The sequence below is a fragment of the Sciurus carolinensis genome, chromosome 7 (assembly GCF_902686445.1).
Source record: "Sciurus carolinensis chromosome 7, mSciCar1.2, whole genome shotgun sequence".
Lineage (NCBI taxonomy): Eukaryota > Metazoa > Chordata > Mammalia > Rodentia > Sciuridae > Sciurus > Sciurus carolinensis.
The window spans coordinates 20,038,751-20,052,408 of NC_062219.1; the positions used below are offsets into that span (position 1 = coordinate 20,038,751).

The 13,658-nt window shown below is 34.1% G+C and overlaps 1 protein-coding gene across 4 annotated transcripts in view; it reads left to right on the plus strand.

The window, feature by feature from the left end:
- The window catches only part of Shprh (SNF2 histone linker PHD RING helicase), an 84,528-nt gene that overhangs the window by 19,812 nt on the left and 51,058 nt on the right, over positions 1–13,658 (plus strand). For all 4 annotated transcript variants that reach the window (XR_007109410.1, XM_047557719.1, XM_047557720.1 and 1 more), the window contains 6 exons: positions 495–1,154; positions 2,591–2,842; positions 3,606–3,684; positions 8,327–8,490; positions 8,604–8,860; positions 10,233–10,354. Coding sequence is in view for 3 of the 4 variants with exons in the window: in XM_047557719.1 (XP_047413675.1) it covers positions 495–1,154; positions 2,591–2,842; positions 3,606–3,684; positions 8,327–8,490; positions 8,604–8,860; positions 10,233–10,354 (1,534 nt within the window). In the remaining variant the exon portion in view is untranslated. The remainder of the gene's footprint in view (positions 1–494; positions 1,155–2,590; positions 2,843–3,605; positions 3,685–8,326; positions 8,491–8,603; positions 8,861–10,232; positions 10,355–13,658) is intronic.

Sequence of the window (13,658 nt, forward strand, 5' to 3'; positions counted from 1 at the left end):
TGCTGCAATATTGCTTTACTTTTACTGTCCTGGGACCTGTTGAGACCAGGGACCAAGTAATTGCAAAACGACACAGGCATCAAAGGGAAAGTTAGAAGGAATTTATGTGTTAATTGTAATGCCTGGTAGATTAACTTGCTTTTTTAAGTACTTTATTCTTTTGTAATTGGCTGAGTTTGGATATTTATGATTTACATATGCAGCATATTATAAGATATCAATATCAGAATGTCAGTAACTCCCTTTATTTTTCTGATCTTTATTCTTTGCATATGGTACTTACTGTACAAGAGTAGAGCCTCCTTCTTGTTCCCCTGCAGACTACCGAAAAGTAGATTAGAAGCCATTTATCAGAAATGATTCTCCTCAGGAAAAAATGATAATAAAGACTAGCTACTGAATTTTTTGTAAAAGCATGTACATGAAGTTGGGGATTTAATTTCAAGAATATAGCTGTGTTGAAATAAATTGATTAAATTATATTTTATTCACAGACAGTAGGAAGTCCAAGGAAACTTCAGAAAGAACCCAGAAAATCAGGGAACAAGGATACAGATTCCGAATACTTGCCATCTAACACCTCTGATGATGATGATGATCCTTACTATTATTATTATAAGACCAGGAGAAATCGTAGTAAATTGAGGAAAAAGCCTGTTCCATCCACAAAAAAAGAAAAAAGTCAGCTTAACATCAATCCTGATTCACAAAGTCACTGTCCAGCTACTAGTGAGTCTGAAATTACTGATATTACCATGTCTGAAAGTGCATGTGTCTCTGAAGTTAAGCAAGAACAAGAAACAGAGGACCATGCTGAATCTCTGAACCTTGCTGGTAATGAGATGCCACGTTCTGATATTGTGAGTCCCTATAATACCTCTGATTATCGCTTTGAGTGCATTTGTGGTGAACTTGACCAGGTAGACTGGAAGCCTCGGGTTCAGTGCCTGAAATGCCACCTGTGGCAACATGCAAAATGTGTGAATTATGAAGAGAAGAATGTAAAGATTAAACCTTTTTACTGCCCCCACTGCCTTGTTGCAATGGATCCAGTCTCAACAAGGGCAACTCTGATCATTTCTCCAAGTTCCATCTGTCACCAGTGGGTGGATGAGATCAACCGCCATGTGAGGTCTTCATCTCTTCGAGTCTTGGTGAGGCAGTGTGGGCTAAAGAGGGATAGAAAGATGTAAACTTTTGTTCACTTTTTATAATCTTTGTTGTTTCATTGTTTATCCCCCAAATTAACTTACTGGTATAATGGTGATATTAAATCAGAGCTTTAAAAGGAAATTGAAAATAAAATATAGAACAGGGGACTATTCTGACTTGAGAATCTCAGGAGTTAAAAGCACTTTGAGGGGCTGGGGCTGTAGCTCAGAGGCAGAGGACTTGCCTAGCATGTGTGAGGCCCTGTGTTCGATCCTTAGCACCACATAAAAATGAAACAAATAAAATAAAGGCATGCTGTCCATCTACAACTACAAAAAAACTTTAAAAAAAAAAAAAGCACTTTGAGTATAAAGATGTGAAAGTTTTTTAAAAATGTTTTGATCATATAACCAAAAAAGTTGGTTGTAAGCATCTATACTTTCAGAGAGAAATAGAACCCAAAGGCAGCATTATGTAATTGCAGCTGTCTGTCTGATCTCTGATCTTTTGGCTCCAGAATCATTCTCTGAAACTTTTGTTTACCTCATTGGTAAAATAAAAATTTACTCACTCAGCAAATATTTATTGAGCACCTACTATATTCCAGGAACTGTGCTAAGTTCTGAAAATAGTATCCTGTCCTAGACCTGTTATGAAGATTAAGTGATATGATAAAGTGCTGGCAAATAGTAAATAGTTATTCAGTGTTATTGTTTACTAATATTAGTACTCTTCTCTACCTTTGTTCTTCTTTCTTTCCATGCAACTATTGTAGGTTTTCTATATTTCAGCCACTATCTAGGCGTAGAAGAAAATACAGTAATAAGTAAAGCACAGTTTTTGCCATTGAAAAGGTCTATTCTGTATGGATAGGCAAAACTTTGATTTGAGTCTTACCTCTTTCTGTTTTGAGCAAACCACTTGATGTTTCTATGTGCAGGACAGGAATAAGAACAACAACTAATGGGATTGTTGTTGAAGTTTGAAGATAATGCTTAGCACAGTATCTGAAATATTAAAGGCATTTTGTAAATAATAGCTCTTACTTTTTCATACCATTATGTTCTCACACAGCTGTTGTTTCCATCTACCTACCTATCATCCTTTTCCTTTTTTTCCATCTGCAAGAACTCCTAAATGTTCTTCAAAGTCTACCTTAAATTTTAGTTTCTCTGTCTTCACCTTCTCAGCCACAGAATAGTTCTTTCCACTGCAATGCTAACACATTTACTTTTGTTATAGGTCCTTTTACATTGCTCATGTTATTTGTCTTTCACCACACTGAAATGTGTCCTTCTGTAGACAGGTATGCGAGTTGTCTCAGCACATATGATCTTTGGCAAATAGAAAGGGCTTGGTAAGGGTATGAATAAATGAATACTTCATTTGTCTACAAGTTTTTCTGCAATAACTGTATTGGTGCTGATTTTTTCCTTAGGTATATCAAGGAGTGAAGAAACATGGCTTTTTACAGCCTCATTTTTTGGCAGAGCAGGATATAGTTATCATTACCTATGATGTTCTTCGTTCAGAACTGAACTATGTTGATATCCCACATAGCAATAGTGAGGATGGGCGTCGCCTGCGGAACCAGAAACGCTATATGGCCATTCCCAGCCCCCTAGTAGCTGTGGAGTGGTGGAGGATATGCCTTGATGAAGCCCAGATGGTTGAGTGTCCTGCAGTAAAAGTAAGAGTCTGCAAAATCATTTGAGGATTGGGGAAGAAAGGGAAAGTGAATTAGGGGTACTAAAATTAAATAGCTAATGGATAGTTAACCCACAGTATTGATATTAGTTGAGAGTTTGCTGTTAAACATTCTGTATACCACAGCCCTTTGGAATTATTTTGATTCTCTCTGAATCCATACTCTGTATGGAAATATTCCTGAATATTTGGATAAGATGTCAATTTATGGATGATACGAATCAAACTAAACTGTTTAAGAGCTTTTAAAAAGAATTTCTGCTGACTTTGGCAGTTTGGTCTTACTTGTTAAGAGATCATATGTTTATAAAAAAAAATGCTACTTTAGAGGTCAGAATTTTAATTTCACCTTTATCATTTATCTTTTTTCTATCTGTCTCCTTTGACCAGTCTTTAACCTGAGCTGATTTATGTATCATATCCCCTACCACAGAGGTTTACATCTGAAGTATAGAGCAGTATAGGGGATATACTAGTCATTCAAGAATTTTTTTATTCTCTGCATGCTTAAACTATCCCTACAGTTTAGAGTAGCACAAGGCAGCCTCTCATTCAAGGGAAGGACTATATTGGAAGATGGCCCATTAATGAGATTCGACATTGAGCATGATAATTGTTAAAAGCCAGTGTGTCCTACCTAAGTATAGTTATTTATGGGCTGTTTTCATGGGTAAATGTATCCCTGACTTCTGCATTCTTCCTGTGACTTTTTTCTTTCTTTTTCTTTCATATTTCTGTCTCACCAGGCTGCAGAAATGGCCCAGCGTTTGAGTGGAATTAATCGGTGGTGCATCAGTGGCACTCCAGTACAGAGAGGATTGGAGGGTAGTGTATGGTTTTCCACACGGTTTACATGTATTTGTAAACAGTTTTTGAGGGGAACAGTACTATCACACTTAACTTTTGTTGAAATCCGTATTTTAAGTGAACATGTATTTAGAGTTCACTCCTAATAGCTTCAAGTGTATATCTCTTTAAATGGAACTTGGGTAACTTTTTTGGTTTTAAAGAAATTACCTTATAGCAGTTATCATATTTACCTAAAAATTTATAGGTACTGGTCTGAATTGAACTTTAATTAGAGTTCCAGAGTGGTAGGTAGAAAACAAAAAGGATAATAGCATTTGGCTGTCTTATTAAAATAGGGACCATAATGTTCATTGTCTGAATCCATAAATAGTGAGATCATAGTTTTAGTAATTGTAAAAGTTACAAATTATTAATAGCTTTATAATGCCACACTGTAACCATATACTGTTATCCCTTCAATCATTCTTTTTGTCTAGGCCCTTCTTCTCTTCCATACACAGATTATGTTTCTACATTAATCTTACTCATACTGTTTGTCCATAGAAAAACATCACATGGTTAAAGCCTTTATTCAAGTTTCAATACTTAAATTTGAAAGTTTAAATAAATGTTACTTTATATGATAAATTTCCTGAAAAGCTATTATTAAAATATAGTGAAATTATAAAATTCAAATGTACATAGTCCAATAATATTTATTCATCTTTGTGATGGTTTAGATATTACATGTCCCCCCAAAGCTCATGTCTGAGACAATGCAAGATGGTTTTGAGGAGAATGATTGGGTTATGAGACCCTTAGCCTAATCAGTGAATTAATCTCCTGATGGAATTAACTGAGTGGTTGAGTGGTTCAGTGGTTCAGTGGTTTACTGAAGGCAAGTAGGATGTGGCTGGAGGAGGTGGGTCATTTGGGGCGGGCCTTTGGGTGTATATATTTTGTATCTGGCGTAGTGTTTGTCTCTGCTTTCTAATCATCATGTGGTTGCTTCCCTCTGCCACACTCTTCCACATGATGTTCAGTCTCACCTTGAGCCCCAAGCCGGGTGTCTGGATTGAGACCTTTGTAACCGTGAGCCCTCAAATAAACCTTTCCTCCTCTAAAGTTGTTCTTGTCAGGGCTTTTAGTCACAGTAGTGAAAAAGCTGACTAAGGCAAAATTTACTTTTCTGAAAATTCAGGTTTTTATGTATTATATTTGTTTTCAACAGTGTGACTTTTTATTGTGTTAATAAAAAACACTTCAACATATATTACTGTGACCTGAAAAACGATAAATTTTTGATGTTAATTTTAGAAAGTAACATGATTGCTAGAAAGATTATAAGCGTATATTTAAATATTCATATAATTTGAATGTTGCATTAAGATACCTATCAGACTTACTAAACAGCCTAACTAGGTGTCTGCTTTCACATTTGAAAACTACAAAAAATATAGATATTTAGGTATTATTAAGGTATTATTCATGGCAAAAGTTAGCTGAAAGGATACAGAAAAAAGTAACTATCAGAGTGCATCAGTGGCACTACAGTACAGAGAGGATTGGAGTAACTATCAGAGTTACTTTTTCTCATTTAAAGTTGAAAGAATATGAAGAACAGTTCCTTACTTCCTTGGGTAGGTTATTTTAAAAATGTATATGATATTGCTTTGTGTTTTGAGCACTTAACATTTAACAAAATTCTTGAGTAATTTCTTTTAAAAAAGAAGGTTTTTTGAGTTGTTTGAATTTTATTGAGGTATAAATGACATAATAAAACTATTTAAAATGTGAAATTTGGAAAGTTTTTGCATAAGTAAATACCCATGACTCTATCCACAATAAAATAATCATGCCCAAAAGTTTCTGCGTGCCCCAAGTCACCTAAAAAAGCAGCTTTTTCAAACTTTCTGGAATTTTGCTTCTCTTTCCTCTTTGCTTCCATACTCTCTAGCATCTTTAACTTGATGTATTCTTAAAATTGTATTTTTTCTAGTTGTTACTTTGAGAATATTAGCTTGCCCATGACTTACTATCTTGTATCAGAGAGAGAAAGAGAGAGAGAGAGAGAGAGAAAGAGAAAGGAAGCGGGAAACTCAACTCAACAAAACATAAACCCCAAAGATGCCCCAGGGACCCACCTCCGCCAGCCACCCCCTACCTGCTTAGAGTTGAATTTGCATACTGATCGGGTTAGGGCTCTCATAACCCAGTCATTTCACTTTTAAATCCTTTTGCATTGACTCACATATGAGCTTTTGGGGGACACCTTATATCTAAACCATAAGAGATGTCTTCAGATGTTGCTGTGAATCCCTTGGGGAGCAAAATTGCACCCTTCTACTTCTACCTCAGTTGAGAACCTCTATACTAAACTCAGAGATAAATTATATATTTGATGATCTATTAATTAGCAATAACCAAAAAAATCTTAACAAATCTCAAATTGGCCACATATTGAGCAAGGAAATGAGGGTGGAATATTTTCATTCCATGATTTTCCAGGCCTTTAGTGTGTTGCTGATTTCAGGCTGAAATACTGTCAATCTACTTTCAAAGTCAAGTACACAAGAAAACTGACTACACTTTGGGAATATCTAAACCTGGGTTCACATCTTGACTTACTGATTTATGTTCATAAGCAAATTGCTTAAACATTCAAATATGTATTTTCCTCATTTGTAAAATAATGTGTTTTAAATATGAATTTTAATAAAATACATGAAGCATTTAGTACACAGTACCTGTTAAATATTTAGTGAATGATAGCTACTTCCACTTTTGCTTTTGTTTTTAATTTTCATTTGTTTAGTCATTTATTTATTTTAGTTTCTTTGAAACTGTTGACTTTAAAATAAGTTCTTTGTAGTGCATTTATCATTTCATTTAGTTTTTGTAGAATATCATGGTGAGCAAAAACAGGTAAAGTCCCCTACGTTATTGAGCTTACAGCTTTAATGGGAAGACACATTTATTACATACTTAGATATTAAACTGTAATCAAGATAACTTTCACAATGAGAAAATTAACAAAATTCTGACTGAAGTTTTTTAAAGAAGACATCACATACTAAGGATACAGAAAGAAGTGACAGATGAGCTGAGATCCAAAACATGAGCTAGGTATAGAGGTAAGGGAAGAATTCTCCATTGCAGAGGAGCAGAAAATATCAAGATCATATGGTAGCAGGAGACCAAAAGATGATCAATGTGGCTAGAGTACAAAGAGCAGGGGAAGCATTAGGAACTAAGACGTTGAATAGGTGGGTATAGATGCAATGGTGGAAAACCTTATAGGCTGTAATAAAGAATTTTGTTTATTTTTCTTAAGAAAAAGAGGAACTATTGAAAGAATCCAATACAGTGGCTTGGGGTCATTTGTGGTTAGATTTGTATTTCAAAAGTACTCTAGTTACAGTGGTGTAGAGATGTGGTGTAGAAGATTGACAAGAGTGAATATTAGGATGTCAGATGATTGGACATAATAAGTAATCTAGGCAAGTTACGCTAGCTCTTTAGATTTAGACTAGGGTTGTCCTGGAGAAATAATAAACAGTGGATAAGGAAACGAGCAATTAATGATAGATCAGGAGATGCTGAGATTTCTGACGTGTAAATCCATGGTGGAGGTATTATTCACTTGTGAATAACACTAGAAGGAAAGCATATTTGGGTAATAGATTATGAATTTGATTTTGGCAGGTAGAATCCGAGACACTTTTGAGACCATGAAGAAGGAGTAGCACATGGGCAGTAGGATTGATTTAAGCTAACATATAAATCTGGATTTCTGCATGTAGGCACTGATGTATTGGTTCTTTCAGATGTTTCTAATTCCCAGAAACCATGAAAGTAACTTGATTCAACTTAAATATTTGTTGTTTATATTCAAATAGATATTATAGGGAGAGTTAGATGATTTTTGTGCCTTTTGAAGAGAATACATGCTCCTTGTTAAAAATATATATGTGTGGTGTCTATGTGTGTATGAATATATATAAAACAGAGCAGAAGAGCAGAAAACCATAAAGCAAATTATACTTACCCATAACCTTCTTTTGAAGACAAAACCACATCTAGTATTTTCTGTATACATATTTTTATATTTTTACTCATTGCATGCATAATTTTATGTTTGCTTTTCCCCCTCACCTAATATTTTATTCTAAGCAGTTTTTATACATTAAAATCTTCATCACAAATAAAAAAATGGAAAATGCCTATTAGGATATGTTAAGTAGGGGAAAAGTAAAATACAATATTGAATGTGCCCAACCAAAAGATATATATAAGAAGGACCATGTACTAAAGCTAATGAATGGAAGGCCTGCTAGATTAGAAAAGAAGAATTGTTGTTTCATGAGAGTACTATAGTTTACTTATTTTTCTTTATTTTACTCATTTTTATTCTGTAGATGTTGCTATGAATCACTGAGTAAGTCTTATCTATATTTTTTATTATTGTCTTGGGTTTTTTCCTAGAAATGAAATTACTAGATCAAGGTTATAAGGAATTTTAGATAAGAGAGTATTTATTCTCTGTATCACCTGTGCATTTTAAATTTATAGAAAGTGCTATGAGCTTTGTAATGTCTGTGGAAGTGCTTATTCAAAATAGTAACGAAGAAGTATGAAAAAGTTAACCTCAGTGTGCTTTTGACTTTTTTCTTTTCAGATCTTTTTGGTTTAGTGGTCTTTCTTGGTATTGAACCTTACTGTGTCAAACACTGGTGGATTCGACTCCTGTATCGCCCCTACTGCAAGAAGAATCCTCAGCTCCTCTACAGCTTTATTGCCAAGATACTGTGGAGGTCTGCAAAGAAAGATGTGATTGACCAAGTCAGTATGTTTTCATCAGTTAAGGATATTAGTTTAAAAAGAAAAAAATGGAGTTGGGATGAAAAGTTGAATCTTTCAGGTGAATTATTTTTATTTTAAACTCCTCATTACAGATCCAGATACCACCTCAGACTGAAGAAATACACTGGCTCCACTTTTCTCCAGTGGAAAGACATTTCTACCACCGTCAGCATGAAGTGTGCTGCCAGGATGCAGTGGTAAAACTCAGGAAGATCTCTGACTGGGCTCTGAAACTCAGCAGCCTGGACAGAAGGACTGTCACCTCCATCCTGTATCCGTTGCTGAGGCTCAGACAGGCCTGCTGCCACCCACAGGCTGTTCGTGGAGAGTTCTTGCCACTCCAAAAAAGGTTTTATTATCAATTTCCTCATCTTGTGGTTTATGAGATTGTGATAATAGACAGTATTTAAGCAGTTACCTCTTTGGCCCACAGTATTTTAGAGATTTAAAATTGAGTTGTCAGTTATTTTTAGTCATGTGTTGGTTTTTCTCTGTATGAAGTCTTATTTGTGAACAAGAATCTAATCAAAATGACTTTATGGTTTTGAAAATTTCTTTTAAAATTAGCACTATTGTTGGGGTTCTTTTAGTTTTTTTTTTTTAATTGAAGTTTTTTTAGCTTTACTCCAGATCTAAAAGAATTTTGTTCTAATTATATTTCTTGATTCCCCACATCAGGGAATTAGATTGCCAATTGTGCTAACTGTATCTCTTCAATTCTTTTTTCCTTCCAAAATGATTAAGAAATTTGTGTCTATAATACCCTGTCACCCCAGAAATATTTTTGCAAATCAGACTATTACCTCAGAAACTGACCTATTTTTAGCACCTGGTATTAAAAGAAACTTATTTAGGTGTCCTAAGAGATATAAAGAGGATTAGATTTTGTTCTTTTTTTAAGTAAGTTATAGACAAATAGGGAAACTATCAAAGATGAGATTCTGTAATATAAGGCATATATGATAAATATCATAAAAGACACATACAAATTGCTGTGCAAACAATTTTATTGCATGGTTAAAGTTAAATGACTTTCTGGCAGAAGTGACATTTGACCTTACCTTTGAAGGATTTTTGTTTTTAATTACAGACCAAAAAACATATCAGGCTCAAGGAGGTTAATTAATTACATTGCAGTGCTGAAATTCAGACTCAGTCTTACATTCTGATACCCGTACTCTTTCAAATATATTGTACTTTTTTCTTTTTTCCTTCTTTCTTTTTTGGTATCAGGGATTGAACCCAGCACTTAACCACTGAGCCATATCCCAAGTTCTTTTTTATACTTTATTTAGATGCAGGGTCTCACTGAGTTTCTTAGTGCCATGCTAAGTTGCTGAGGCTGGCTTTGAACTTAGGATCCTTCCACCTCAGCCTTCTGAGCCACTGGGATTATATGCATGTGCCACCAGGCCTGGTGTTCAGATATATCATATTGTACTTTGCATTTAAGGAAGATTTTTTTCTAGTTCCTTTCTCCCTGGACAAATAGGGAAAAATGTAAAGAATGATGGGATCAGATAGAATGTGTGCTTTAAGAGTACAAAATAATTAAGTTAACAAGCTATAATGGTAAAAGGGAACTAGAGAACAAGGCAGACGATGTCTTATAGACTCTTTGTAAGAGTCCTGTGGTCTTCATCTTGCATGATGTAACTCTCCCATTGAATTAACAGTTAGGATTTCCTTTCTAACTTTTAACAATCTGTCTTTTCTTTCAGCACCATGACAATGGAAGAGCTATTGACATCTTTGCAGAAGAAGTGTGGAACTGAGTGTGAAGAAGCACACCGGCAACTAGTTTGTGCTCTCAATGGCTTAGCGGGCATCCATATTATTAAAGGTAGAAGGTGATTGCTTTGCTATTTCTGATTTTTCAAATCCCTTCTGAGGGAGTTAATTATAGTGGAAACCAACATTCCCCACCTCCAAAAAAAAATACATACTACTGATTGTAATTTAAATGTTTCCATTTAATAGAGAGCAGTTATGCAGAATGGTTCAACTTTCAAGGTTTACATGTGCTTTGTCTGAACATTTCCACTTTTGGAAGTATTTTGTTGTTGTAGGGAAATTAAGATGTGACAGGGATTTGGTTATAAGGTGATAATCTTAGTCTTTTATAGTGAACAACTGAAAACAATCAAAATGTCCACAAATAGAAGAATGGTTAAATTTTGACAAATTTATTTATAAATTCATTTGTCCCATAAATATATCCCTGCCACGAATGATCTAAAAATGGTGGTGCAGAATAGTGTCAGATCTTTTGGACCTTAAATTCTTTCAGAAGGTGACCAATACGCGTGCGTGCGTGCATACATCACACACACACACACACAATGTATATAATAGAACTGGAATGAGAAATAAACAAATCCATAATTGTACTTAGGTATTTCAGCATCTTAGTCTATCAATACCAAAGTATAGATAGAAAATAAATTCATAGACAAAAACTGTCATTCAGTTGATGTAATGAACACTCTTTAACACTTTACCCGACCAAAGAGGAGTGCGTATTCTTTTCAGGTACACATAGAATGCTTACCAAGATTGGGCATATTCTGGGCTGTAAAACAAGTAAATAATCCAAAGAAAGGATTCAAATCTTCCAGTGCATATTCTGTGAGAACAGTGGAATTAAATTTGATATCAAAGGCTGGGGCGTAGATCAGTGGTAAAGTGCTTGCCTAGCATGTGTCAATCACTGGGTTTGATTCTCAGCACCACATATAAATAAATAAATAAATAAATACTCATTGACAACTAAAATATATTTAAAAAAAAATTTGAAGTCAATAAGCAGAAAATAACTAGAACATCTTTACATACTTTGTTGTTTAAATAATAACTTCTAAATAAACCTTGGGGTAAAGATAAATAAGCTAGACTAGGATGTATTTTGAAGTGAATGAAAATGAAATATTAAGGTGTGTGAGATGTAACAAAGAAGTAATTAAATGGATATTTGTAGCACTAAACATATTAGAAAATTTTATTCTTGTATATGTTATAGTTCTATTTTTATTAGTTATTAATCTCTTATGTTTTCTAATTTATAAATTAAACTTCGCCACAGGTATATATGTATGATAAATGTATAACATACATACATACATGTACACATACATATATGTACACCATAGGTATATACTTGCATATACATATATATATGCATATATATGTATATGTATATATGCATAGTGTTCATAGGACTCAGTGCTATATACCATTTTCATCATGCACTGGGGATAAGGAGGCAGGTCTTGGACTTATTCCCCACTGATGAGAGGAGGACAACTTCAGCATAGTGTTAGAGCTAAAAGAAAAAGCTATTTCATGGTCAATGTTAGTTCATTCAACCTTCCACAAGTAACCTTGTGTGTTAGATACCATGAGGGTTACTAATACCCTAGTGTTTTGAGTACACAGTCGTGGAGAGAATTTACCACTATTCTCATTTACCCGGTTATAAATAAATCATGAAGAGAAATTTGTGCTTTCTGTAGAGTATAAGGTAATGTTCTAACACTCTTTGATTAGCCTGTCTTTAGTTATTAGTTCTTCAGCATAACAGAAACAGAGCTGTGAAAGTTTCTCTTATTATCTTTTTTTGTGTGGGGATCCTGGGTATTTAACCCGGGTTGCTTTATCACTGAACTACATCTCCAGCCCTTTTGTTTTGTTTTTTTGTTTAGGGTCTCCCTAAGTTGCTTAGAGCCTCACTAAATTACTGAGGCTGACCTCCAACTTGTGATCCTCCTGCCTCAGCCTCATGTGCCACCCACACATGGCTAAGTATCCCTGTTATCTTGCATTCTTGGGTAGAATTGGAAGGACTCTCCAAAGCTGAATAGAAACAGCTCTAGACAAGAACTGAAAAAGATACAGTTTTTTCTTATCTGCTGCAGTTTTAATCTGTGAACTTGGGTATATTTTTCAAAATTTCTGAACCTTAGTTTACTCAGTAAAATATAGATAATATGACCTGCATCACCTCCCTCATGAAGTATTGTTCTTAACCCATTAAATTCCATTGTCCAGATAAAAACTAAATTGAGCAACAAATATACCACTGTGGTAACTTTCGAAATAAATGTTTTTAGAGTTATATATCCTTTTGAGAAAAGTATTAGGTGAATGATTAGAGCACTTCAATATGTATGTGTGTGGAGTATATTATAAAGAATATATAAGCTCTACATTACGACTTCTAATCTAGTTTAATGCACTTATGTTAATTTCATTGAGATATTTGCAGAATTGAAAACTTTGGACCTAATGGATTAATGTGAAGTAGAAGTACCTTGAAAACTTTTTAGAAACACAGATAAAATGAAGATGCTATTGATTATGATAATATGAAGTGATCTCAGATTCTTGCCACTTATATCTTGCTACCAATACAGATTTTACTCTCAGTAACTAATAACAGAAGAAAAGGACATATATATTCCTGACAAATCTTTCAAATAATGACAAATACAACTTTGTAGCAAATCTTCCCTCTTGGATATTGCCTGGAAAATCTCAAATTTATCTAAGTGTTTTTTTCAAGTTTGTATTTTCTCTAGTAATTCCTGATCATTACCATCATCATTAATGCCATCTCAATTGCTGAGTTTGTTTTGTGGCTATTTGGTATTCCAGCCATCAATCTAAAATCGTCTGTGCCTTAAAATTTATGGGGAAAGAGTAAACAAGGCAATTCATTATTTAAAAAGAATTGTTTTGAAAAACATTAAACTTTCCTTTACATCAACTTGGAAATAATTAGTCAAGAGTAGGAAAATATGTGTTGTATCTAATACTGGCTTTTCCCAGGGCCAAGTTAACTGAATAATAATTAAAACCTTCAAATTTCATAACTATCATAGATGAGGAGTAATGTGTACTTGTTTTTGAAAATATGTGAATAATCAATGTACTATATAAAATATTTTCAGATCATCAAAATCTGATATCACATCTGAGAAATGATTATTTTTCTACATGAATTTTATATTATACATTATATATGCTATTTAATTAATACACATACACATATATATGCTCTTTAATTCTCATAATTGCTCAATGATTGGAGTATTATCTTCATTTTACTTAACAAAACATGTTCAGATAACCTTAGTTGCTTTCTCAAG